Here is a 27,251-nt window from a genome sequence, read left to right as displayed (position 1 = left end):
GGAAAAAGCGTTAAGCCAAAAGGAGAAAATGGTGTGGGGAAGCTGGTGCTGCAACTATAAGAGCATCAAGTGCTGCAAAAGAATGCAAACTATGGCGAAAATTCAATTAAAAATGTAAAACAACTCAAAAGCGTGAAACAAGAGAGAGTTGCCAAAAGGGGGCGGTAGAGTGAAAGGGGCGGGGCTGGGGAGCTGATGGAGCGTACGAGAAGCGACAATGCAAACGAACCCACTACATGCAATTAGAAAAGGAGAATAGTGGATCCGGTGGAGGAGTTGGCCAAAGGGAAATATCGGGGACACACAGCCTGAAATACACTGAAAAAAATATTATATATTAAGAAACTTATGATCTAGTAGATACTAATAAAGATAAATACACGGGCTGGAATATAAAATATTGTACCACAGTGATATTACTATTGTCTTAAACTATAACTGATAAATAGGTCTTTCATGGTACTATTCAACATATATTAAAATATTTTTAAAGAATAAAGTATTTTTTGGTATATAGTGAATTCTATAATAATAATATTTTCTAATAAATTTAGCTATGTTATTAGGAGAACAACAGTGTCAAGAAAAAGCAAATAAATCCGATATTTCGCTGAAGTTATTATTATCATTAATCAAGTCATTGTTATATTAAAACAAATATTTAAATTGCCTGCAACTTAAAATTTTTTGCTTAATTTATAGTTCAGTTTTTGCAGTGCATGTGCTGGGGCACAGTTGGCTTTGATTGCTCAATATGCGTGTCTGGTGGGACGGTTGGTTTATTGTATCGCGGCTTTAGTGCGAATAGAGAGTGGTTTCCCCGTTTTCCGAAATCCCCGCCCCCTGAAACACATAATGCCCAGTGGAATGGATGGACCCGGGCCGTAAAATTGACAAAGAACTTAGTTAAAGCGGACACAACATCGTCATTGCATCTGTGGGCAATATCGAGAGAATGTGGAGTAAGGGAAGAGGCCTTACAGGATTTTGCTATGAATAGTGGCTAAATATAGAAAATACTCAACGAAGTTAACTTAGTTCTAAGAACTGATCGTTATAATACTGAAAATTGTAGAAATGGTAATACACTTCAAAGTATGTATTCGTAAGATCTTGGATTAAAGTTACATTTTTATTTCACATAGCTGTCACCTCTGGGGAACCCTTTTCCTTCAATCAATCTCTTAGCAGACCTAAATCAACCCTAAGGAGTTTACCCATCTGGACAATCACAATCCCCAATACTTTATCTTTTCTTCTAATATTTTTCCTGGAGTCAATTAAAGTTTTGCCCTTGGAGAAAGGAGAATCCTTTGGCATCCAACTCCGACAAATCGCTGTCCTGCGAGCTAGGACTATCATTTATATGGAGTCTAAGGAGGAATAACTCCGTTTCACCCTCGGCAGAGATTTATTTGCCGAGATTTTGGGGAAAGAGTTGTGGCCCCAGCCGCGTGATTATCCAGTGCATTGAACGCGGCCAGACATTAATTACCAGCAGCTGTTGGAGATGCCTCTCCGGCCCTCATAAAGTTCCTCTGGGTTCTTGGCTCAGATATTCCAACCGCATTTTTGCCTATTTATGAAAAATTATTTCCCACCCGTGAAGAGTGAAAATTCAATATTTTTCATTGGGGCTGCTAAAGGAATTTCCGTGTCATCTTTTGTCCCTCGGCAGAGATGAATTCCGACGTTATGGTGCTGGATATCCCCAATTGTTGCGGTTAGTTTCGGTTTTTAGTTCGTTTATTATGTTTATACAAATGTTCGTGTTCTCCCCTTTTATGGGATTTTTTCGTTGCACGGCGGTGTGCTCTGCACCTCTTTTATGGCTGCACGGCTTTTATGGTGCTAAAGACATTAAAACTGTCATAGCATTGGGCACTTAATTTGATATTCGAGCGGGGGATAATTGGAGCAGACTCCGTCGTGTCGTACGAGGATGTCTCGCTGGAAACGGGATCCGCATGCAAGTCCGTCCGGTGTTCCCGTTGCGACGTGGAAATCATTTATGACAAATACTTGGCGGGTTCATGGGTGGCCCACACGCAGCAGGCTGGGATCCGGGGGACTTTGGCGTGGGAGTCGCCGGATGGGTGGGGCAAGATGCTCTATTTTGGTCCCGACCGGTTGGTAGTTGGGTAAACATTATCTGGCACCTGGGAAGGGGGATCAAGTTACAGATCTCTGCAAGGATGCCTTCTTAGTCAATTTTTAAAAAAGTTCTCCCTTTCTTTATTATTTTGTATGTGCTCTTACTCTACTTTAATAAACTATAAATAAATTGTATTCCCATTGCCTTATATCTACATGTTCTTTATATAAAAATCACAACAAAGTGAATATTAAGTTTAAATAAATTTTGTTTAAGTTCAGTTTAATAAGAGCATCGTAAATGTCAAGCTTTTCAATAAAATAAACATAAATATGCGCATTTTATTTAATGTTTAATTTTTTCAAGTAATTGTTGTAAACAATAATTGACTTTCTAGTAGACAATACAATAGGCACCTAGTTTTAATCTTGTTAACTATTATTTGTAATGGATTATAAAAGCATTGTAATTATGAATTTATTGAGCCAAATTCCGCCAAGAACACATTTCATATTAAATGCATGTTTTAATGGAGCTGCGAACATTGGCAATTACTGAAAACAGTTTGGCCTCCCAGTTTATCATTGTCCGACATTTCGATTCCGGGACCATCGTCACTCCATGACCCGACTCGACTTTCCATCTTGTCCCATCGCTGGCACGTTTGTATCGCGCCAATCTGCGGCATAAATCAGAATCATAGTCAGCGCCGGCCGTTTGCAATTGCGATGGCAAGGATTTCCCACGCCCGGAAAAGGGGTGGTGATTCAGAGGGATTCAGAGTGCCAATGCTCCCGGCCATAAACCATGCGTGGTTCCCGATGGGAGGGTGCCCATAAGAAAAATAAAAAGCTCTCTCCCACAATATAATAAACAATTTCCTGATAAATCGCGGCGAGTCGGGCTTAAGTCTGCGATTGGGCATCGCCTGTTTCCCGGGTTCTACTGCCACTCCACAACTCATTGGCATGCCGCAAATGGCCAAGACGACGACGACGACGGACCATGAAATTTATGGCAAACTCAAATTTATGCATTTTAAAATGTAAGCGAAGGCGAAACAGAGACGTACGTGTCTAATGTGCGAATGGGGAGAGCCTCATTAGGGCCCTGGCCACCCCCTTTCGCCTGCCCCGCGGCTGCAATGTTGCACAAATAACTCAAGTTGCAACTAATTACGACGCATTTCGTACTTAACAACTGTGGCAATAAATTTCGAGCGTGGCCCATGACACGACTGACGTCAACGGCGGCGACTGCTGGTCGCCGTATTTCCATTTCCCCCGGAGCTTCCAGATTTCAGCCCAGATTTTTCCCGACTCCCCTGCCCGGGGATGCCCCTTTTCCTCCTTAACGCGCCTCGTCATCATATTCGGAAGCAATACATCATTCGAGTCGAGGGCCGAGAGTCGGGAGTCGCGAAAAATACACTCGGATAAATATTTCGTTTATTGGGATTAATTAAAAAAATTCAGTGATTCTTATGCATAAATTCCATCTAGTAATGACGACTTGGGAATTGTAGAAGAAGTAAATAAAAAATCTTTAAGATATTAATAAAAAGATTTTTATAATAAATACTGAGATCTAAAAAAAGATATTTTCTTCTGCATAAATTCCTTCTAGTAATGACGAATTGGGAATTGTTTAAATGGTATTTAACGAAAACTTTAAGATATTAATGATAATATTTTTATAATAAATATTTTTACCTAAAAGAACCATTTTTTTTACGGGTCAAAAAGTAAATCTATCTATATAATTTCTTTAAAATATTCATTTCACAGATAAAGCAATAATTTTTTTTGACTGTGTAAAATAAAATTGCAAAACGTTTCTTTATTTTTTTTGCCAATTATAGCTTAAGAACACTTTTTTAAGTGTAAGGGAAGCAGAGCCTTGTCCGCGGCATGTGTCACGATGGCAACCGAGTCACTTGCCGCAAATTGGTTTGCATTTCACAGGGGAAGGGTCTGAAAAGCATACCTCCCATCTCGTTAGTTGAGCCTGCATACGCAAATTGTATTCTTGATGGGTTAAGGGGCGGGGTGGAGAAATGGAGGGGTTAAGTTGGATGTTGAGTCAGGTAGTCCGTAGTGGTAAATGAGTTTGACACTGGGGACGACACGCATCACGGACCGAAGGAGCAGGATGTCAGCCAAGTTAGAGAGCTTGCAATAATAATACAGATTATCCATTCACGAAGTATTTGTATTTAAATAGTCTAGTTCCAATTGCAACAGATTTGTATAATTCTTTAATACTGGCAATGAGCGCTTAATTTATTCCATTTACTATTAAAAATTAACGTGATTCCATTTAAATGTATAAAAGCCATTTCTCTTATTTCACATTTTTTTGACAGCTAATTACGGTATTGTTAAAATTCAAACTATTGTTTAGCCACAAAGAACGCACTACTAATTGAATTAATTTAGTGAAATGGAACTTAAATTGTAGTATTGTTTGCTCCGCCCCTTCGGTAATGTAGCCTCTCATTAATTTCAATTCATGCTGCCCAGCCCCAGTGTAACTTCATACCTCAGATGTCAAGGCAACAACACTATTAGCACCTGACCACAACAACTGCAGTTCTCCCACCTTTTCGCTCGTAACTCACAGATCAACTTATGGAGCGGGACCCCAAGCCCACATGACACACAAATTCGCGACAAATTCGATAATCAGTTGTATATATTCGCATTTAATTGTAAGTCAAATGTCGCATCAAGTCCCGGTCACGCACTGAAAAAACAGAAAAAAAAACAGAATCGTATACCACCTTTCCAGTTGAAACTTTGGGGGCTGCATACAAATCGCTGCCACGCCCACCTATCGCCTAATCAGGCAAACACATGTGCGCTCCATAATTACATCGGAGCTGCGGATACGTGCCCTGTTCACTGAAACCCGAAATTAAGAGCAGTGCAACGGCAACACACCGGCAATGGCAACAAATATCGCGTACTCGTACATTATTTTCCCCCGAAATGAGCCACGAATGCAGGCAGACAGTGTAAAGGTGTCGCATGGCTAAATCAGTCGCCCAGTTTCGAGTGGCTTAGATGTGAGCAGTGGGTCACAGGAAAGGGGTACTGTGACTTCCTCGAACTGGATAAAATGGATAAGATTACTGGGAACCTTATATTTATTATCATTACTTTAGTAAATGCTTCATAAATATATATAAATAAATATGGAATCTATTGCTAAGACTAGGTATATGATGTAAAAACTTAAGAATGCTTAATATAGTTCTCATATTTTATTTTACAAATCTTCTTTCATTGTGAGCAGTGGGTCACAGGAAAGGGGTACTGTGACTTCCTCAAACTAGATAAAATGGCTCAGATTACTGGAAACCTTACCATTGTTTTCGTAAGTGTTTCATAAATATACATAAGTAATTATTAATTGTGTGGCTAAAACTTGGTATATTTTGTTAGTACATAAGAATTCTTAATATAGTTTTCAAGTCTTTAATCTAAGACCTTAAAGTATGATTATTTTAAGGATTATAGAAATTTTAAAAAGTAACAGTTATAATTTTGTAGTTACAACTGGTGTTCCTTAAAGTATATGTTCTTCTGAAGTAACTTTTTTCAAGTACTCTTTAAACAGTAATAAAGAATATTCATTGTAGTGATTACTCTCAAGTGACTTTTTCTTATAATATTATTTTTTCATCTTTCCCTTTTCCGAATCACATTTTCTTAAAATTCCCCAGTAAGTATTGTTCCCGGCAATCCAACCGAACTGGTTACCCTTCACTGCATTTGCCACCATCGTTGCGCCCAGCCCAATCACTTCCTCGCTAATCACTTTGATTGCCAAATCACCGACGACCCTCCCTCCCCTTCCTTTTTCCCAACCTCCGCCCATGCCCACGCAACCCCGCCCCCCCGATTGCCGCCTTCATTATTGCACTCATCACGTGCGAGTTGCAGCAACAACAACAACAGCAATTGCTGCAATTGTAACAACAACCGCACAATCAGTCGGCTTGTAGAACCCCCTCTCCGCCCTTCGCCCACATTAAACCCTTTGGCGGGAGTTTTCCCCTGATTTTCCCCAGATTTCTCCCCTTCTGCGGACTGCGTAAAAATCACTCGTTGGCTGCGCTGGCTATTGAATTTTTATTGGCCAGCGACGTCGATGTTGCAGCTTGATGTTGCTGCTGCAGTTGTTGCAGTTGCTGCTTCAGTTGTTGTTGCTTTAGTTGCTATTGCTGTTGTGTTGGCTGGTTACCGCTGTTGTCATCGGCGGCGTCGTCGTTTCCGTTTGACATTTCGTTAACAATTTCGACCACAATGCGTTTTCATTGCAATCCGAAAAGACTGGTTGGAGATTGCCGGGGGAAGGCATGCGTGTGAATGGTGAATGAATGCTTGAATGAGTGCAGTCGGGGAATCCCAAAAAGGGGGCGAACTCGGAAATGGAGGGACGGTCGAGCAAGTTATTGCTCGGGTGAAATCAAACGACAAATGTCACGAATCTAATGACTCGAAACGTGCCAAAGACTTGCCCCCCAAATTAAAGAAGCGATTGGGTAGTGACGATAGACACATGTCATGCTTGGGAAAGAAAACATAAACTAAACATTAAAGAACAAATTAAGGGATTTTATGGTAGATATAATCACAGATTTTGGGAAACATTGATTTAAGTTGAACATGGTAGGATAAATTCTTAGTTATAATAGATCAATATAAATTTAGAAGTTGATATGTAGGTAAGTATAATCACAGATGTTAGGAAATATTGATAATAATTAAGTAAGAATGGTAATTTAAATCTGTAGTTACAATAGTTATAAAGAAATTTAGTGGTTACTTAATAACAAAACATATTTATTTAATTTAAGTATAAATCATTCTTAATATTTAATTCATACTTAGCTCAGCACATGAACTTGATTCGGTTTTGGAATAGTTTGAAATCAGTTTCAGCTGCGTTGATCCAATCCTGGCAGCCGAGGTTGACTTAGCAGCTATCTTAAATGACTTATGTCTGACATTTCCCGCTTGGGGACGACCTCTTCGCCAGCTGGATGAGCAAGGACAAGGCCATGCACTTGCTGGCCAACCTAACCGTGCCCCAGCCCCCCTCTACCCATGCCACCCCCTCATCAGGGGCAATGTGGCAACATTGTGCTGCCTTTTTTCCCCCGCTCTCCGGAGACACTGACATTGCAATTCCGCCTGCCATTCTTTTTCAAGCACTTTCCTTCAAGGGACTGTGTCGGGGTGGCGGATTCCTTTTCCGGACCCGGACCCGGGATCCGGACTTGGAACAGGGGGCCTGGGGCCTGGGGCCCACTTGTAACCGTCGTCGTCATCGTAGTCGCATGGCTGGCCGCCCATTGTCACTGCAACTTTTGTTGCAAGGCGCAACGCTTTAATCTTAAACACGCCAGCGGAACTCTCGAGCGTTGTCAAGTGGCCGCCTTGACTGCTCGGATGCTCGGATGCTTGACTGCCAGCTGCCGCAGTTTCGTTCGCAGTGCCAGTCAGCGCCAGGATCTGGAAGTCAAGGCCCTGACGAGCAGTGGTGTCGGGACCTGTTCTGGACACAGCAAATCGTCATGGGAAAATCGGGGATAACTGAATGATAAATTGTGGGAATAAGATACATTTTCTTATACATTTGTTTACTTTCCTTATACATTAAATTTAAAAAATACTTGTACAATGAATGTATTTATGTTAAGTATTATACTTTAACTTAAATACGAATGTATTTTTATAGTTTTTATTCAATAAACATTGCATTAGTATTGCTTTTAGTTCCATTTTTTGAATTCGTTCACGGAGAGAATTTTGACGATCTCATTTGAGTTGAAACTTTTCTTAAAAAAAGATAACTACATTTTTGAAGTTAAAAATGTTTTCATTGTGCTTGAATGAAGTTGAATAGGCGTTATTAACATTGTGTATCTCAGTAGTGTATTCTTAATAAAAATGTATTATATAAACTCAATTTATCATTTCCCTCCTCACCATTTCGTTCTAACATTGAGAGAATTGATACCAAAATATACTTACAGGGTTTTTAAGAATGAATGTTCTCACTTCAAGAACAAAGTTCTTAAATATATCTCTCTGTGTTGATGTCGGGAACTTGTTCTTAGACAAATCAATTCGTCATGGGAAAATGTAAAATTACTTATAAGTAGAGGATTAGGAACTTAATCTTAGCAAATGGAAATATGGAATTTTATCTTTCTGTGTCATTAACTGATATAAATTATTTTAGGTATTTGAACATAAATGTAAAATACTAATGTAAAATACTACTTAAATTAATTTTAGTTCATTCTAATAGTTTATATGCTAAATTACCTTAAGAGTGGAGACATTTAGTTCTGAAAATCTGTGTTTATAAAATAGAACAATGATAAATATTCCATTTAAATACCAAGTCATTTCGTCATATGTTGCTTAAAGTCACTTGTTATTTACAAATAGAAAGCAGCCAAATGAACATATCTGCTCACGACGCCCCCAACGCGACACCGCCAGTTGTCCTGGGCACACGCAAAGTAGACAGTTGACTTGCAGCCATCTCTTGGCTGGGGTCCCCTTCTGGCCCCTTCTTGCCCCTCAAGGACCCCTTTTAACCCACCCCTGCCTTCTGACCTCCTCCTGGAGAATGCTTCGTCCACCCTCGCCAAGTGTGGCGTTGGCTTAAAGAGCTGCCTGATTTCCATTTCACGCCACGCCCTCGCGCAAAAGCAGCTTAGACACCCAAGTCGAATCCCCAAATCCTTTTTGCCATCCTCAAGTGTTTATCTATATCACTTACTGGAACCAAAGTTCCGCAGTTCCAGTTCAAATGATGATGCCCTAGGAGGGAGTGATGCAGATTTAAGCGACGCGTTTCCATTGCAAATATTTAAAGATGATCTCAGTCCCTAGCTTGAAAATAGGAATATAAGAAAAAAGACAGGTGCTCATATGGTTGATTACATTTTGAGCAACATGTTATTGTCAGAAGCTTATTTACAATTTGAATATAGAGAAGCCATAGATTGTGAATCAAATTTTATTTAAAAGATTACATATTTAATATGGTGTTACCTCACTTTTCATAGGACTAATAAGGGTAACTTAACTTTCGAACACCTAAAAATATTTTAACCAAAACATAACACAACCTTCCGATTTGTTGTGGACTTGGTTCAGTTGCCCTTTTTTGGCATGTGCGCATTTAATTGAAATTTCCACAGACGCCCACTTTTCGGGAGGGGGGTTTTGGCAGCCACGCCCCCTTTTCCATCTATGTTACGCACTCGCTTTCTTCATGGCGAATTTTAATTAAAATTTTCGTAAAGCATTCACGTTTTGCCGGCATTTTTTCCAATTGCTTCGTCGCCGGCACTTTAAAGTGTGAAGTTCCGAGACAATTTTCCGGTTTACTACTTGGCTTCCTTTACGCCCATCGCCGCCCACTTTTGGGTGGGTGAAATATTTAACATGCAAATGAGTTTGGCTGTGCATAAAGTTTCGCTTTAAATGTGTTTATTTTAGTTGCCACGCCCACCCAGCCAACGCATCGCTCGTTAAAAAGAGTTACAAAGTTGGTGAATATTTTAACACTTCTTCGTTGCGTTTTAACATTTATTTAGTCCCGGCCGGCCCAGGATTTGCCTTTACCCCGTTTCCTGCTGGCTTTTAATGAGTTTTTCAATTTCAATGAGTTCGGCTCGGTCCCTTTTCTGTCACTTCATTAGGCTACTCTCTGCAAACACCTTTGGCTCGAATCAGGCACTTGTCGCTTGAAAGGCAAGGACAAACAAACATCGCTACTTCGATTAAAGGATGCTCAATACTGTGAATGGTACTTGCAACCTTAACCGTGTTTTGTCTCCTTAATTAAGGAGACTTTGGCAAATATTTGGTGTCTCACATTGTAGGTTTCGGTATTGATTCCAGGAATTTAAATTAAGTGCCTTACAATTTTCATTAGATTTTCACCTACTTTTTGGTAATTCAATACATTTTTAATTTATTAACTTACAGGGGTAATTATTTCCCATCCACATTCCATGAGTTAAAAAATGCTTTTATAACATCATAATTAAAATTTAATTTTGTTTTTGCAAAAATATTTGTTAGCAACATAGGATCGCTGAAAGTCGACGTCTAGTTACCGTATAACTTTTTGGCACTAAGTTTCATTGCTATTGTGTATAAATTAATTTGCATCTTGAAACTAAAGTAGAAGTGAAACTAGAGTAGTCAACTCAATTACACGTAACCATCATCATTTTAATTTTAATCTTATTGCTTTTAAAGTAAATTACTTGCTTTTAAGGAAGGCAAACTATCCCGGACCGAGTCCAGTGCTGCTCCCACTTCAGATGGATTCAATCATGACTAACTATAGAACGACTTCTCAAGAAGTACCCCTCTGCTCACCTGTGTTTACTTAGCCATAGATGGCGCCACACCAAGACGTCCCCGGCCAACTGGCATTCTGGCATCAGGAGTTGGAAAACTTTTTGCATTAGCAACTGCCACTGAAGCCATCGTGCCACCCAATAAACTCGCTCTTTGTCTCCGCTGCAGTGGCTTTCTGGGCTCGGAACTGATTGCAACTGGTGTCTGTGGCATAATTGATTCGCCAGCCACCGAAGATCTCCAGCCGGGAAGTTGTCTTTGTCCAGGCACTGTGTATCTTGCCACTAAACGCTTTGCTGACAAGCAGCCACTTGTCTGCTGCCTCCAGCTCTACAGATCGCCAGCTCCTCATCGTGTTAGTCAATCAGTGACTATTCTTTGGCAACAAATTTCCTAAATGAAAATGCAACATCATTTATCAACATCAAAACAGCAAACGGCAGCACATTGGCCAAGTCAAATGCACTTGGACAAAAGTAAAAGGGGAACTAGAATTTAAAATAGCTAAGATATGTTGAGGGAACATAAAGAAATTCAGTAAAATATTTGATTTAGTATTTAAAAATGTTGAAATTTTTGCTATCAATAAATCATACTTTAATAATAATAATACTTTTTGCCAAGTGTATATGCCATAGTTGTGAAAAAGGGTTGGAGGACTAGAACTACCTCTTGGCTACTCTTCGAGTGGCAAAGTTGAACACTCAGCACTGCACTTTCCAAGCAACTGAAGGCAGCTGGGCTGCATTAAAACTTGGGGCCCAGATGCCACACCTTTTAGCCACAAAGTTGGACTCATTAGAAGGCGCCGGTGCTCACATCAAGAGATTTGCATGCACTTCATTAGGCGCAGTTCCATTGGACGCCCACATGGATGTCGCATCTCAAGCTCTGGTCTGATCATCCATCCATGTCCTCCGGCCACATCAATGACAATCCCGAAATTGCTGCTCCTGCTGCCTGTTTACTTTGAGTCCCGTCCCTTCCCTCCTTCCCTCTTGGCCAGGGCTAAGTAAACACTGTCCAAGTGGAAATAAATTACAGACGACTTTGTCATGTTGTCCACTCTGCCAAGTCAGCCTCCTTGGAAAGTCTTCGCCTGCTTACACTGCTGCCCCCGACGTTTTGGCTAAATAATTGCAATTTTTATCAGAGAACGCAATAAATGCCAGACAGTTGAGGAGAGTGGCCAAACTATCCACTCACTATCGTGGTTATAATACTCATCGTCATCGGGGACTACATCAATGAGGCTGTTGCTCCGGGGACTGGGGAAAGTTGTTGACCGGTCGTAGTTAGGATACTCTATGAAGAAGTTCCTTGATTATATTGTAAAATATGTAATTTCCTTAGATTACATCACTAATTTGGTTGAAATCTAAATTTTATAGGATGGGTAATAGCAGAGCGAAAATTGTAAGACTCTTCTGTTACTTATGGCTAAACTGAAGAACATACTTTGAAAGACTATATCTCTTAAAATTATTAATTCGATCAAATTGAAGTTTTGGGAGATTTATGCATTTTCCAAAATAAAAGCAAATAAATATTAGCTAAATCGATTTTTTTAATGGAAAACCTAGCATTAAGAAACAGATCTTAAAATGTACTAGTTATGTTGCTTAAAATTGCAAACAATATGTTATGAAGTATAAATATGTTTGAGCTTCCTTAGCGGTTACTTAGTTTTAAAAAGATAGATAGATAGATGTAGCTTTGTTTCACATTCTTCGTATTTAGTGATTCCCAATTCTGTTTATAGATTTAATAATTTTAATCATTTATCTATAGGGAATTGGCTCTTCTTCATGCTATATTTTGATGGATTTCCAGTTTCGCCAAATGGCAAACTTTCTTGGAGAGACGTCTCGCCTCATATGCCTCGGCACTTAATTGGATTTCTGCTAAAATTGCGTTTATTATTGTGGTCACTTTGCCGGGGCCTCTATCCCAGTCCTCCGGTTTGAGTGGCTCTTTATGAGGTGTGAAGGGGCCAATCATGTCTACGGATCCCCACGACTCCCCGCACTTATTTGACTCCCCCAATAAGTAGCTGCTGACCAGGCGGTAATTAAGTTTTTGGGATGCCCAGGTCATGCATAGCTTGTGGTTTCAGTGGTCTGTGGTCCTCATGGATATTGAGGTGCGAATTAGGCTGGAGTTGCCTTAGGTTACCTTAAAGCCACCTGACTTAAAGGAGGAGTTTGCCTAGCTGACAACCGAAAAATCTCATGTCAATTGCAGGACATAAATCACAAGCTAGTTGAATTCAGCAGATGTAAATGTGAGACCCCTTTCTATGGGGGAGCACATCTAAATCCAGGTTGACTTTCTGCGAAGGACCTTTGGGTGCTCAACGTCGGTAAATGGCGACAATTTGTAAAGCGAGAAGGAAAGTTGGTGAATGTAAAGGAAGCTCGGTGAATGTGAATGTGAATGTGAGGGCTTGGCTCACATGTGAGGATGCCTGCTCAGCACACTCTTTATTTGCCTGACCCAGTTTGCTTAGGTTTTTTGTAAGACTTTCGACTTGATTACAGTTTTCTGGCCCAGCTGAATGGCATTCTGATGGGATCTACTAATGCATCTATCTGGCAACGCGATGCAGTCCACTTAGTGGCAGTTAAGCTGAGTGCATCACTGCCCACTTTCACTGCCACACTTTGCTTATCGGCCAGTACAAGTCCCACCATCTCGGCTTCCACTTCTATGCAAAACCGAGTCCTTGAGCATCAGATGATCCCCTATTCTGCCACCCGGCTGGCCTGCCATAATACTCTTGATATATTCGAGTATTTTTGCATACCACTCGACGTTGTTTCGCTTTGTGACAAAGTGTCAGGAAGGGTCGCTCGACATTCCGGCCATATCTGGCTGAAGCTCTAGCTGTAGCTGTAGCTAAATCTGAATGCTGAATTATATTAAAAATTACCGCCCCTGCTGGCACTCGTTTTGCCACTGAGGGCCCTTGAGATTTATGGCTCTGTGATTATTGCTTCACTTGTCTGGAGATAGAACAGAATCTGTCTCATAAATCCCACGTCACTTTGGATTGGTTTATCATCCAGAAGGGGGTGCTGAGCAAACAGAAGATTTAAACCTAAGCAACTTCCGGTCGGGGGTCTTGAGACCCTGCCGCCTCCCTTTATATGGTATCACCCCTGCCACGAGCCACACATTCATACAATTAAGCACTTAATTGTCTGACAGGCAAATTGCTTTGTCAATATTTTCACCAAGTCACCGACCCTCTATCTATCCATCCATCCATCCCTATCGCACGTACTTCTGACAGCCTCGAGTGGCGAACTTCATTACCCAAACCCTAGAACTCTGGAGCAAAACCATCAAAGAGGCTTTCAAGTTTGACCACAAGTGTTGTTGTTGATGTTACCTAAAAAGCTTCCTTTTTCCTGCTTTCATGGCGCAGGGGTGGTAAGTCTGCCTCGTGTCACTTATAAACTTCACTTTAAGCTGTCAATATTTATAAATATTTACACGCCACGAATTGGATGAGGCGATGGTATGGGTTCGGTTCGGATGGGATGGGCAGCCTTGGAGACCTGGTGCCCTGGGTTTTTTGGAGTGGCGCTCGGTGGTTATTCGTTGCTGTCTAGGAAGATTGTAGCTCTGACACGACCCAGACGTGCAGTAAATGGAAGCAGGATGAACAGGTATTTTTGGTTAACATAAATTCATTTGGTTGAGGAAATTGAGAGCTTGGTTTTGGGTTAAGGTGTTGATTTTAGAACTCAATGCTTCTAAAAGTTTTCCTTAATGGGAAAACAGAATGAACACTATTAAAGCTGTTTAAATGAAGTAAGGCCTTTTAAATGTTAATTTTTTAAAGTAAGATATCAATCCTGCTTTTCCTTTACCAAGTAAAAACTGAGAATAAAAAATTTCCTTAGATCTTTTGTGGTAAATAAAATTGGCCTTACCCCAACTGGTGGTTGAAACAGACTAACCCACATCTGACAATCATTAGGCGTAATAAATTTCAGCTGTCATCCATCTTAAACCCTTTCAAAGAGACTACCTTGTAGACCCCAACTCTTCCGTGCGGATAACAAAGGAAAACGATAAAAGACAAGAGTTTGCTTCCTTTAAGGCTCGATTCGGGAACCATAAATGTGCAACATAATTCTCGAGGCCCTCAATCTGAACGATATTTTTATGCAAATTGTAATCAAGGAGCAGAGGGCACACAATCAGAATCACACATGGACATATGCCGAGCACAATTCGGCTCAATAAAAAGCGAACAAATGCCGCTTGGATAAGTGTAAAATTTACAATTCCAATTCCGTATCCGTTTTTTCAATTTCCCAACAGTTGTGCCGAGAGTCTTTAAAATCGAACAATGGTCTGGAAAATTGTGAGGGCTTAAGCAAGGGTCGGGATAACAATGGGGTTGGGTTAGGGACTTGAGGAACAATCCCGCAGATGTTTAACACATATTTTGCACAACTATTTAAGCCGTTGATTTTGACGCCCAATCAAATGAATTAAAAAATTTTCAATACGATTCGATTGGGGGATGCTGTTTCTGGCATCTCTCACAAGCGTATCTCTAATGAAGCCATTAAGGGTTGGTACTTTGCAGTTCTCCAGGTATTTCGTCTTGGCATGTGTGTGGTTAACTTTCGGCAAACACAGAGGTCCATAAATGTTGTCGTTCCAGCCGGCAAATGAATAAATTATCAACTATGCGAGGTAGGAAAAGTCATTCGGCCTCATCTCTTTCGGGTAGTTGACTTCCCAGTTTGAGTGTGCTCTAATTGCAGCTCCTTGTCGTCGGGCCATTAGAACCCCCCGCACTAATGGCTCTCATTGAGGGGGTGGCTGGGCGGTACTCCGGTAACTTAAAGTCGCCGGAAGCCGCAGCAACATTAGCGCATAAAAAAGGCATTTGTAAGACATGAAAGGTACTCCGTCAAGCGAGTTGGGGGCGGCAGGTGGAATACCTCTCTGCCCACCAAGTCCAATGACACAATAAAGAAAGAAGAATGGGTATTACAAATACTATATACCCTCTAAAGGGGAGAAACCTTTAAGAGATCTTTTAACAATATTATAGGTAACCGAAAGTTGAATTGAGTTCGGTTGCAACTGAAATATATAAAGTGTTAAGTTAAAAATGTTTTTAAAAATTTGTGTATTGTTAAAAAATACTGTTGTGTGTTGATATGATTATCATTTAATGTAATTCAGTAACAATTCTATCTATATACGAGACGTATAACTTTGAAAGGTTCGCCATCTTGCTTTTTGGAATCCTTTTTTATTTCGGAGTATGGTTGTCTCGTATTTTCACCGAGTTATTTTAAGCGCCATCTCGATGTTTTCTCTCTTTTTCGATTTTAGATATGTTTTTTAAGGATCAAATTCGCATTGATGATAAAAATGATGCCTAATACATTTATCATGGGAATATTAAATTAATTTTAGGTGTCTTTTTCTGTGTGGGATATTTTTCATTTTAACCGTATTTTTTAAAATTGTGGGTAACAGCAACTTTTATATTTTATTTTACTTGCAACCTAAATATTTGTGGTCAGAAAAAACGTGCCTTTGCCTGTTGCTCGCACTTTCAAGTACAGCATACCCTTGGATTGCCTGGCAACGGGGTATAAAAAAGGAAGACAAATCAATGCAGGTGTCACAAATGTCAGACGACAGCTTTTGGATCCCGTCCCTTTTGCCGGGAGGATATTAATGTCGCCAAGTGAATTGATGATGCCGATTGTTGTTGTCCCAGGGCATAAGCCGATTTGCCATCTTATCACAGGCGTGTCTCCATGTCTCCGACTCCGTCAGTAAATCCAACTCCATTGCCCATCTCCCATCTCCCATCTACGACACCCAACGATTCCGATTTCAATCTCTGGAGCGAGCTTTCATAATGGGCTTCCCCTCCGCCGATTGACAGGCATAATAAATCATGTGTTATAGTATTAATCAAGCCGCCTTCTGGCTTCTGGCTGCTCTTTTGATTCCGATTGCCGAGCCAGCCTTTGTTGTCGGGATAATCGCTTGACATTTATTGCAGCTACCGCCTGGATTTACTGGATTCCTGTTTCAACTTTAAAGCGACTTCTTTGAGTTGTCTTGGCAAAGTGTCCTTTAATTGCGCCTATTTTGTCTGCTGCCTTTTGGCTTTGCACTCGATTTGCCGGGCATTGTTTCTCTAATTGCCATTTGTCGCCAGTGTCCCATACAAGTGGGCAGCCCTTTTCGTCCTGCAGTCGCCCAACTTTTCTGTCTGGCCGTCACATTAAGAACTTGTAAAGTTAAATTAAGTGTTTCGTCTAGTAAGCAGGAAAAAAGCAAATGGCAGCAAAAGCGCCAAGAAGCTGCAGAACTTTCGCAAAGGATAATTGCGGAGGTGGAAAGGTAGTTCTCAGTTCGGATAGTTATATGTAATTGAAGTATCATCAGCATCCAGTAACTCTTGGGCATTGAAAAATAAAATATAAATTTTAATTTTAACTACTTATATTTTACTACAATTAATATAAAGTTATAAAACATTTATTTTATAATAAACATTAATTAATAATTATATTCTGCAGAGCATTGTAAACTCAATTTACTGCCTGAATTCCGATTCACATAATACCCTAGGGTCCTAACTTGTTTTGAAAGTTGAAAACAAACGTAACCAAAAACTGTTTGCATTAATTATAAACTCAACTAAAACATTCCCAAATTTTCGAAACCACCCACGCAATTTGCGTGTCCTCATTTCACCTACACCGCATTACTGGCAATATTATTTAATTCGCAGACAGTTAATTGTAATGCAATTAAGGGATTAGCTGAGAATGCCATTAGGCTTTATTGTACCCACGGACAGGACACAATGAAATGTGAACTCGGCTGGATACATTCAGAGATAGCTGTTCATTTCTCTAAAAGATTCATTGTAATGCCGAAACACTTCAATCCTGCCTGCCTGCGAAATAACTCAAATCAAAACGAGAATGGAATGCATTTTTCAATTATTTAAATGACAGACAACAAATCTTTGGTGTTTACACGATTTGTATAAGAGGCAGACCCATTCCGATGAGCAATTTAATGTAATTGATATCGAAGAGGCTGGAGGACCTCAAAAGCCGAATCCGAATTATATGAAAGGCCGCCTTGGGCCAGGACAACTTGTGGGACGTCCATACGGTCCATTTAAATAAACCAAATGTTTGTTTTACCCATCTAGTTTGATTTCTTTTTCTACATCTTTTACCAGTTTTTTTTCGTACTCGCTCAAAATAAATGTCCCTGCATTTTATTTTGCTTTCCATTTGATTTGATTTTTAGCCTAGGTTTATCTGCGAGTGTCCTGTCGGGTGTCCTGGGACTTTCTTTTCCAGCTGATATCAGCAAAAATCGCAAATCAAATAAAGCAAATTGAATAAGAGACAAGTGCCACGCCTTCGCTGGCTACTGAACTTCGCATCCGGTGTGGGCGTTGGGGGCGTAGGAGGCGTGGCAACGGCCCTTTGGTACAAAAAATTAGTTGCTAGTTCCATTCGGCCAACGTTGTTGTAAATGCGAGGACAGAAATCAAAATGTTCGCATAAAAGAATTATCTGTGCTTAAGTTAGATTATCCCTGGGCCATAGAATCCAATTGGCAATTGAATGAAAAGATGTCGCAGATTCGATTTGCCAACTTTATTTTCCTGCCCATCGGTTAGCTCCCCATCCTGATTTGAAGTTCGAGTGCCACTTGAAAGTTGCCCCAGCCCCAATATATCTCTCCTGTCTTCGGTTGCATTTCCTTTTTATCGAATTTCATTTGATTTTCTTTTTTGGGCTCGGGCAACAACAATGCTCATCCGAATTTTGTGGGTTTTTTGGGGGCTGGCAAGGTTTTAGGGTTAGACAACTGTTATGGCAGCCATAAAGCAGAAAGTGTGGCAGGGGTGGAGCCCATTTAAGTTGTTAAGGATGGAGCCACTCAGTACAGATGTTTGTAGTCTTGGTGCCTGATAAAGCCTAAACATTTTGGAGACCGTAAATCAAGTCATACGTTTTATTTGTAACATTTCCCTGCGAGGATTGAATTTCATAACCCTTTCTTGAATCGAGCAATCTTTAAAAGGGTTAAAAAACCAGTACAATTTTTTCAGTTACATAGAATTACATTAATTTTGGGTCTAATAAATATTATTGAGGGTAATCCTTTAGTTGTGATCTAACTATTTTTAAAACGGCACAGGAAGTACTATCTAATGTTCCATTCTAAATGTAATATAATCTTAACGCATATCTATAAAGCTTTTCTTCTCCCGTATTAAACACATTTCCATGGTTTTAAAGCATCGAAAACAATATATTTATCCATGTCCCCCTAAAAATATAATATATCTTCCATTTAGCACAAACGTCCTGCGCCGACCTTATCGCCCTTGTTGGCCTCCAATTCCTGGAGGACCGCAGAAAGAAGACTGATTTCGCGCATGGCGAAGGTCATAATGTGATCGATCTCGTAGCTATGATAACTCGGTACAATGTCTATAAGGAAGAGGTTAATATAGGGTAGAACTAGGTCGTAGGAATTCAAGGACTCACCTCGGCGCTTGCAGAGCATGCGGTACAGAATCTGGATGCCATCTAACATGCGTTCCTTATCGAGATTGTAGTGCGATGTGGTGTCCTTGCAGGTGCTCAGGATCTTCTCCCATTTGAGGCAAGTGGCTCCAGAGTTGACATACGAACGATCCAGTCGGGCCAAATCGTTTTTGAGACCCAAGACGGTCAAAGCCGCATCGCTGGTGATCTGAACCATTCGCTGGCGCATCTCTTCGATCTCGTTGAGTTTCAGGCTCTCCAGTTTGTTGATCTCCACCTGGGCAAGCACTACAAAAGGAGTATACTTATAAACCTATTTAAACTCTTGCAGAAGGTATTTAAAACTCACTTAAAGCATCGCAGCGGTCGATGCAGTCCTTAGTCGATGTAAAGATATTAGATACTTTGACCACCTCCTCCAGAACCCTTTCATAGGGCTGATATTGGTCGACAGTGGCCTTGAGGGCGTTGCGAAAGGTGCCCAGCTCGGCGACGGAGATCTTGCACTCGTCTATCTCCTTGGTAAGCTCTTCGTGGAGAACGGTTTCCTCGCGAATCGATTTGTCGGCACTGCGCTTCTTGTCCGCACAATCCTTGATGAACCCGTTAACCTCCACAAAGCGTTTGCGCAGGCGCTCCTGAATTTTATACATCTTACGGATGCGCTGCACATTCATTGCCGTCTGGCGTTTGGCATCTTTCAGAAGTTGCGACTGAACCTGTTTCATGGCATCGTATTCCCGGAGATTGGCTATATACAGCATTTCAATTGTATCGCCAGCAGAATCCCAATTCGGCGGTTTTCTAAGGGGTATATACAGATAATTGCCTTTTCTTTACTTAAATTTAGTTAACATGTAAGCTTACACGAAGAACTGATCTTGCTGGCGAGAGACGCGATAATCATCGATGGCCACCTCTGGGTTGAGGTCCAAATCGCCGATCACATCGGTCTTTATGGTGGGCTTACGGCGCGGCATCTTGGCTTGTTAAAATATAATCTTTGAAAACGAAATGTTCGTAAATATTTAGGAATATTTGTTAGGTAATGTTGTGTCGAAGGGTCTGTGATTTATGATATTTAATGAAAGTCTAAAAGCTGATATCAAAGTCAATGCTTTCGTGTTTTAAAGTTCCTCAGTCAAATAGTACATTTCCGTTTTCTATTTCAAATGTTAGGTAGTAAAAATAATATTACAAATATTAAACAAATTACTTCAACTTTACATTGCATATTAATTTTATAGTGTATTCCAAATAAGTAATAACTTGGAGCACTGGGATAAGGCCATTAAATAAATACATAACGTTTTTTTCATTAAGTGTATGGAATAAATGGGGTCATACAAATAGAAACATTAATGAAAGTTTAAAGGGAACAGTTGCTATAACAGCGAATGGGTTTTTCTCCCTCCCAAAAACCATTACCAAGGTGATCGAAGAACCCCCTGGCAACCCAAGTTATTTTTGTGTCACCCAAATAAAAATCATGTTCCAAGTAGGTCTTGTTAATTTTTATTACAAAACAATAACACAGTCCGAAAAGTAAACACACAGTACACGTAGCTACACAAAGCACAATCCGCAGTACCGCGGAAACCAAACAAAAAAGGGAAAAAACACAACTTACACTTGAAGCCTTTGTTTTCGGTCAAGGGAACCAAGATGCCCCGCGTGAAGCCCACCAAGAAGCTCGATGTCCTGGGAAATCTGGACCTGCGGCCCGAGGATGCCGTGGGTGACTATATATGCTCGAAGCAGCAAAACAAGTTCTTTGTGTGAGTAATAAAGTACATTTCAGGTACCATAAAGTGGCTACACTCAATGATACCAATATTCCGATAAGATGTTATATCTTAAGACCTCTTTTTATACCCGTTACTCGTAGAGTAAAAGGGTATACTAGATTCGTCGGAAAGTATGTAACAGGCAGAAGGAAGCGTTTCCGACCCCATAAAGTATATATATTCTTGATCAGGATCACTAGCCGAGTCGATCTAGCCATGTCCGTCTGTCCGTCTGTCCGTCTGTCCGTCTGTCCGTCTGTCCGTCTGTCCGTCTGTCCGTCTGTCCGTCTGTCCGGATGAACGCTGAGATCTCGGAAACTATGGGAGCTAGGCTATTGAGATTTGGCGTGCAGATTCCTGAGCTTCCTACGCAGCGCAAGTTTGTTTCAGTAGACTGCCACGCCCACTCTAACGCCCACAAACCGCCCAAAACTGTGGCTCCTACAGTTTTCATGCTAGATAGAAAATTTTAACTGAAATGTAATGTTCTCATCAATACCTATCGATTGACCCAAAAAAAAGTTTGCCACGCCCACTTTAACGCCCACAAACCGCAAAACCCTGTGACGCCCACAATTTTCATGCTAGATACAAGTTTTTAACTGAAATGTATTGGTCTCGTCAATACCTATCGATTGATCCAAAAAAAAATTTGCCACGCCCACTCTAACGCCCATAACGCTTAAATCTGTATACCGCCGGTAGGTGGCGCATTTTAATCTCGCTTTGCTGCTTGCATATCTCCATTTAGCTGAGTAACGGGTATCTGATAGTCGAGGAACTCGACTATAGCGTTCTCCCTTGTTCATTAATAATTTGATTACAAGCATTATATTAGAAACACCTTAAGATCACGATATTTATATATCTGTTTCATGTAGGATTCCGCCCAACTCGGACTCCGCGGGCGATTCCATTGAGTTGATTTACGTGAACAATCTCCGCGAGCACGATGCCATGGTCAAGTTGCAGGAGGAGATGTTGTCCAGCGCCAAGCGGCAGTCCAAGTTGAACATTGCCAGGCAGCGGAACATGTACAAGATCCAGGAGCGGCTGAGGAAGCGCTTCATCGAGGTGAACAGCTTCATCAAGGATTGTGCGGACAAGAAGCGAGTGGCGGAGAAGACCGCCCAGAGGGAAACCCTCTACCACAAGGAACTCGGCGAGGGCATTGAGAGCTTCATGACCCAGATCAGCGAGCTCAAGGCCTTTCGGGAGGCTCTCAAGGCCACCGTCCAGGAGTTCCAGCCCTACGAGAAGGTGCTCGACGAGGTGGTCAAGGTATCCGACATATTCGTATCCCCGAAGGACTGCATCGATCGCTGCGATGCCCTAAGTAAGTTTTAAAGAACTTTCTAGATTGATAATGTGTGGCATTATATTCAAAATTAAAGATATTTATAACATTTAGGATAGAGGCCTATTATATTCCTAACTATTCTTAGGAACTTGGTTTCTTGATAAGTAAGTTTTAAAGGACTTGCTTCATTGTATTTATTCTTCATTAAGATGGGTGGTCTTGTCTTTAAATTATTGATATTTTTAACTTCAGCGTTTAGAATAGATGCCTATACCTTTAATAATATTTCTTATCTTCTAACACTATTTCTAACTATTCTTAAGTACATGATTATCAGGAAACACTTTTTTATTTTATCTCTAAAATATGTAATGATTTAATTACTATTTCAATTCATTTCCCTGCAGTGCTGGCTCAAGTGGAGATCAACAAACTGGAGCATGAGAAATTGGTCGAGATCGAAAGTATGCGGCAGCGTATGGTGCAGATTACCAACGAAGCGGCTCTTTCGGTGTTGGGCCTCAAAAATGATCTAGCCAGGCTCGAGAGGTCCTACAACGAGTCTCGGATGCAGTGTCTCAGGTGGGAGAAGATTCTGGCCACTACCAAGGATGCCATCAACAATAGTTATATGGAGAAGGAACGCACAATAGATGCGATTACCAACCTTCATCGGATTCTATGTCGTCGACGAGGTGAGATACTAAAGTGCCAGGATAAAAGAATTGCTTATATCTGGTGAGAATTTATTATAACTATATTTTTTGCAGATATACCTTTCTTTGCTGCTCGCGGTGATTTTGGCAAACTCTTAGATTCCATTAAAAACGAAGTAGAGATATTGACTGGCGTTATGAAGGAGATGGAATCATCCGATTCCGCAGTTAAACAAGGTGAAGTTAGAGATCAAACTCTATGCTAAGATGATGGAAAAATTCAAAGTATTCAAAGATTTAAAGATTGAATAAGTTATAAAGCCAACAAAAATATTTATAAAATAGTACATTCAATATCACAGACTTCTTATGTATTATATCACATACTCATTCTTAACTTTCAGCTGCGTTTGCAGTTTGGAGCGGTTATTAATCGTTCTACGCTCTGCATTCGGTTGTTAATGCCACTTTCTAATTGCTTTTACCTCATAAATCTTTCTCCTCAACTTCCTCAATGCTGGGTCCAAAATCGGGACCGGGTCCGGGTTTTCTCGCGTCCTGCTCTGCAGTCATCATAAGTCACCAAATTGTCGGACACTCAAGACAAATGTGACACTGGCTTATTTAATTAGAGAGCTGCAGGCGGGATGAGTGGCCAGTACTTAAGCACCAGACTCTGTGCATCAATTGGACATTTAGCGCTGACTGCGCCAACTTCGCTTGACGGCTTTTTAATTACGTCAGCCCGGGAAAATGCTCCTGCCATTTCCACTTCTCTGCATGACAATTAGCCGGTCTAAAAAAAAAAATAAAAAAATAAACGCCCTGGTCCATTGGCAATTCCTTTCTATTTTTCAGTTGGAAAAAACTTTTTTAATTACCACCGAAAAGAGACGGTGACAAAAAACAATAGTCAACCGTTCTGCCGACGGCTCTGATTTTCAATTATTTATTGACAGGAGTCTCGATTCGTCGTTTAACCTGTCCAACTCTTGACACGACCTCCGCCCTCTGCCCGAATGCACAAGAAGCTTTTCGATTCAACACTTTTGCGGAAAATGCAACTTTAATGTCTGTCAACAGTCGGCTTTTGTTTGAATTGTTTATGGGAAACTGTATAAAACCATTTTAATAAAACATTTTTTAGAGGCACTTTTGTTTTATTTTAATTATGCACAACCTACAAATACATAAATATCACCTATTAATAATTTCGTTTATGAGTAGCGAATATTAACCACAAATTATGGGATTGACAATGCCCTAGGGCCAGAAATAAATTTGAAATTTTCCAGAAGCAGGCAATCTGCGAGATATTTCCTATACCCCAACCCCTTCGGGCTTTGACATCTTTATGCCATGTCGGCTTTTAGTCGTGTTTCGGATTCCAGTTCTCCAAAGACATTTCCGCTCGGGCTGGTCGAGTCTTTTCGATTGGATCCCAGTCCCCGAAAAGGTGTAAGAACTCGACCGAAGCTGATGATGTATGGAAACATTTTAATTAATGCTGACAGCTGAAAATGTCGCGGCCACCTTTTGTTGTGTAAATTTCATCGACTCGAGGCGTTGGACTCTATAATTATGATTGGATTTCGTTGCACGTTCCTCGCTCCTATTTCTTTCTATTTTCAATTTGCCTTACCCGTTTCCCCATTGAGCAGCACGTCAGTGAATTAATCCGCTTAGCCGTCGCATATTCCCCTCGGGGTTTACCGGACTAGACAGCCAACAAACCCAATACCAAACCCAAGCACCAACCCAAACCCAAACCCAAACCCAATGAATCAGTTCCGTAGAAGGAGGAACCCGCCAGACGCTTGACCAGACGGTTAAGCCTTAATCCCTGATAGTTGTTGCCCCTTAAACTTTTCTAGGGTTTCCAACTTTTTTTTCCAGGTGTCAAGGTGAATGAATGGGACACCTGGGAGTTGGGGCTCCACTTGCCCGAGGAGCTAATTAATGGGGTTCAATTGTTCCATAAATGCCTGGCATACGGTTAAAGATAAGGATTAATTGGAGATTATTTAAAGTGATGGGCTGGGAAAATTCATTTTAAACAAATCATTGAAAAAGAGATGTGAATTTATGTTCAGTTTGATAGAAAGCTCATAAATAATAGTAATTTATGCCTGTGTAATATTTAGCTGTATTAATAGTTTGCTGATTATAAATTTAATAAATATTCAGGGAAATAAATTCTCTAATGGAGTAGATCAAAATCAACGATAGAAACAAAGAGGTGATTAATCAATTGTTAAAAACATCATTTAAGGCTTTAAAGGACAGCGAGAAAGCAATGTTGATAAAGATAAAATTTCACCAAGCTAAAATGTAAACCTAAACTTAATAATAGGAAAAGCACAATTGGATAATAAATAATTTAGATACAACCAAATAAATCGTCTCAAACGAGAAACCGAAAATATGGTTTTCTTTTGGAGTAGAACAAATTTATCGATATCAATAAAGAGGCGATACATTTAAAAATATCATTGCAGGTAGTTCCAGATACTCAGAAAACAATCTTGATAATTACACTAACTTATTTAGATACATAACCAGAGCCTGAACGAAATCCTGAGTTTAATAACAGGACATTCAAATAATAAATAATACAGCTGGGAAATTATCGAATCAATGGTTTCCAACGAGAACCCACTCATTGTAAAACGAAATTATTGCCTAAATAAGGACGAGACACATTTAAAAATATCATAGCATGTTTTTTGAAGACTTTTAGAAAGCATTGATGATAATTCCACTAACTTATTTAGGTATGTCACCAGAGCCTGAACGTAATCCTAAAACTAATAACAGGACGAACACAGTCGGATAATAAATAATTCAGCTTAGAAACCATCAAATAAATGCTCTCCAGCGAGGAACCACCTCAATGCCAACTGAAACTATTGACCCTGGCCAAGTCGACGTAACCTTTGCTTTGCCCGTCGGTCAAAACAAGTGAACTGCTTCCGACCAGTCAGTCCCACACAGAGGGGCAGCAACAATTTTCATTGTAATAACAATATATAACACACAAATTTGAATAACAAATTAACCGGCACACACATAGGCACATGGGCACCCATGGGCCATTCGGTGACATTCGGGAAGTCGAGTCTTTGGGTCCAGTCCTCCTGTTTTCCTGCTTTCCTGTTCTCCTTGTGGCGTGAGACTGGAAATAGCCATTCGACTTGGGCTCCTGTGCGAGCCGCATACAACATGGGGCATACAACATGCAATATAATTCAATGCCTGCAGGATGTATAGACACACACGTGTGTGTGTGTATGCCCCATACACAATGTATTTCAGCCAGCTAGCATAGCCACAAAATATTTGCTTATGTGGCCCAAACCAGACCAGACCAGCCAGAGCCGAGAGTTAGAGCCCGGCCCAAACAGCTTTCGACCAACAGCCAAATGTGACTTTGCAGCGTCAACTTCAATGTTGCATAAATCAACACACCGACGATGGCGCTGCCAATTTTGTGGCTCTATATCCGCCCCCGCACCACTGAGCCCCTGAACCACCGAACCACTGCACCACCACCACCACCACCACCGTCTACTTGATTGAATATTTCAAGCTATGCATCTTTAATAATGCTCCACGACGGCGATGTCGATGTCGATGACGTCGCCTCGGGCCAGTTTGTGGCACCAGCCATGCAAATGCAAATGTGGCGACTGCAAAATGCAAAATGCAAAATGCACAGTGGCCGAGGATGTAATTTGGGCGTTTTTTCCTCTTCCTACACTAAACTGACCGATGTCTAAGTCAGCCGCCACGTCCTGGCTCACGGAGCTAGAAACGCCTCCTAATCAAACCCGACTTGACTTTTATTTTCTACGTGCTGAGCTGTACCCTTTCTTGGGTATATACCTCTTTTTAAAGCAGTCTGACTTTGGGCAAGTAAAATATTTAAAACATTTTTGCAAAAATATATCTCAATACAGGGATCGAAAACAAACTCTTGTTCATATTATTATTTTTTAGGGACCAAAAATAACCGTATTTGTTACTATGCTTTTAATGATAAATAAAAACAAAACTTTATTTACTCTTTTTAAAAATAAGCCAAGCTGGAAAAAATTAAAAAAGGAAGTATGTCATTTAAATGACGATAATGATTACTTGAAGTCATTGTTTACTTTAATTGGTTTAGTTAAGGTTTCTCATAAAACAAAAAAATTATTGCAATGAAAGATCTTAAACTGCTAGTATAAAATATACTTGTATTCAGAATTTAATGAAAATTAAAAATAGTAAGAAATTCTTGCTTTAAAAGAATCGCTTGCAGTATATCCAAGAACATTATTAAAGATCCTACTTTTAATATTAATTATTATATATCATATTTGCGTTTAAACAAAATTTTTTCTAGTTTGGATTACTATTTTTACCTACTTTTTTTATTATAACACTATCC

General features: G+C 40.3%; 2 protein-coding genes across 2 annotated transcripts; one reads left to right on the top strand and one right to left on the bottom strand.

Moving 5' to 3' along the window:
• Positions 1-18,813: 18,813 nt before the first annotated feature.
• On the bottom strand, positions 18,814-20,099 carry LOC108010486 (coiled-coil domain-containing protein 42 like-2). The gene is made up of 4 exons (XM_017075361.4): positions 19,944-20,099; positions 19,426-19,880; positions 19,077-19,364; positions 18,814-19,019 (listed from the first exon to the last, which is right to left on the bottom strand). The coding sequence occupies exons 1-4, from the start codon at positions 20,054-20,056 to the stop codon at positions 18,880-18,882; spliced, it is 996 nt and encodes a 331-aa protein (XP_016930850.2). The 5' UTR covers positions 20,057-20,099; the 3' UTR covers positions 18,814-18,879.
• A 456-nt stretch (positions 20,100-20,555) lies between these two features.
• On the top strand, positions 20,556-23,173 carry LOC108010283 (coiled-coil domain-containing protein 42 like-2). Its single transcript, XM_017075156.3, has 4 exons — positions 20,556-20,854; positions 21,745-22,199; positions 22,571-22,858; positions 22,934-23,173. Exons 1-4 carry the CDS (start codon positions 20,742-20,744, stop codon positions 23,083-23,085), a joined length of 1,008 nt encoding a protein of 335 aa, XP_016930645.2. The 5' UTR covers positions 20,556-20,741; the 3' UTR covers positions 23,086-23,173.
• The last annotated feature ends 4,078 nt before the right edge of the window (positions 23,174-27,251 follow it).

Source organism: Drosophila suzukii, chromosome 2L (genome assembly GCF_043229965.1).
Source record: "Drosophila suzukii chromosome 2L, CBGP_Dsuzu_IsoJpt1.0, whole genome shotgun sequence".
NCBI lineage: Eukaryota > Metazoa > Arthropoda > Insecta > Diptera > Drosophilidae > Drosophila > Drosophila suzukii.
The sequence above is the reverse complement of the archived record's forward strand: the minus strand, read 5'-3'. Positions and strand labels throughout refer to the sequence as shown.

Coding starts and splice junctions, on each gene's coding strand:
- LOC108010486 (XM_017075361.4), bottom strand. CDS start 20,056: ATGCCGCGCCGTAAGCCCACCATAAAGACCGATGTGATCGGCGATTTG. Junction 19,881..19,943: donor CAGCAAGATCAGTTCTTCGT/GTAAGCTTACAT, acceptor TATACCCCTTAG/AAAACCGCCGAATTGGGATT. Junction 19,020..19,076: donor CATGCTCTGCAAGCGCCGAG/GTGAGTCCTTGA, acceptor TCTTCCTTATAG/ACATTGTACCGAGTTATCAT.
- LOC108010283 (XM_017075156.3), top strand. CDS start 20,742: ATGCCCCGCGTGAAGCCCACCAAGAAGCTCGATGTCCTGGGAAATCTG. Junction 22,200..22,570: donor CGATCGCTGCGATGCCCTAA/GTAAGTTTTAAA, acceptor ATTTCCCTGCAG/TGCTGGCTCAAGTGGAGATC. Junction 22,859..22,933: donor GATTCTATGTCGTCGACGAG/GTGAGATACTAA, acceptor TATTTTTTGCAG/ATATACCTTTCTTTGCTGCT.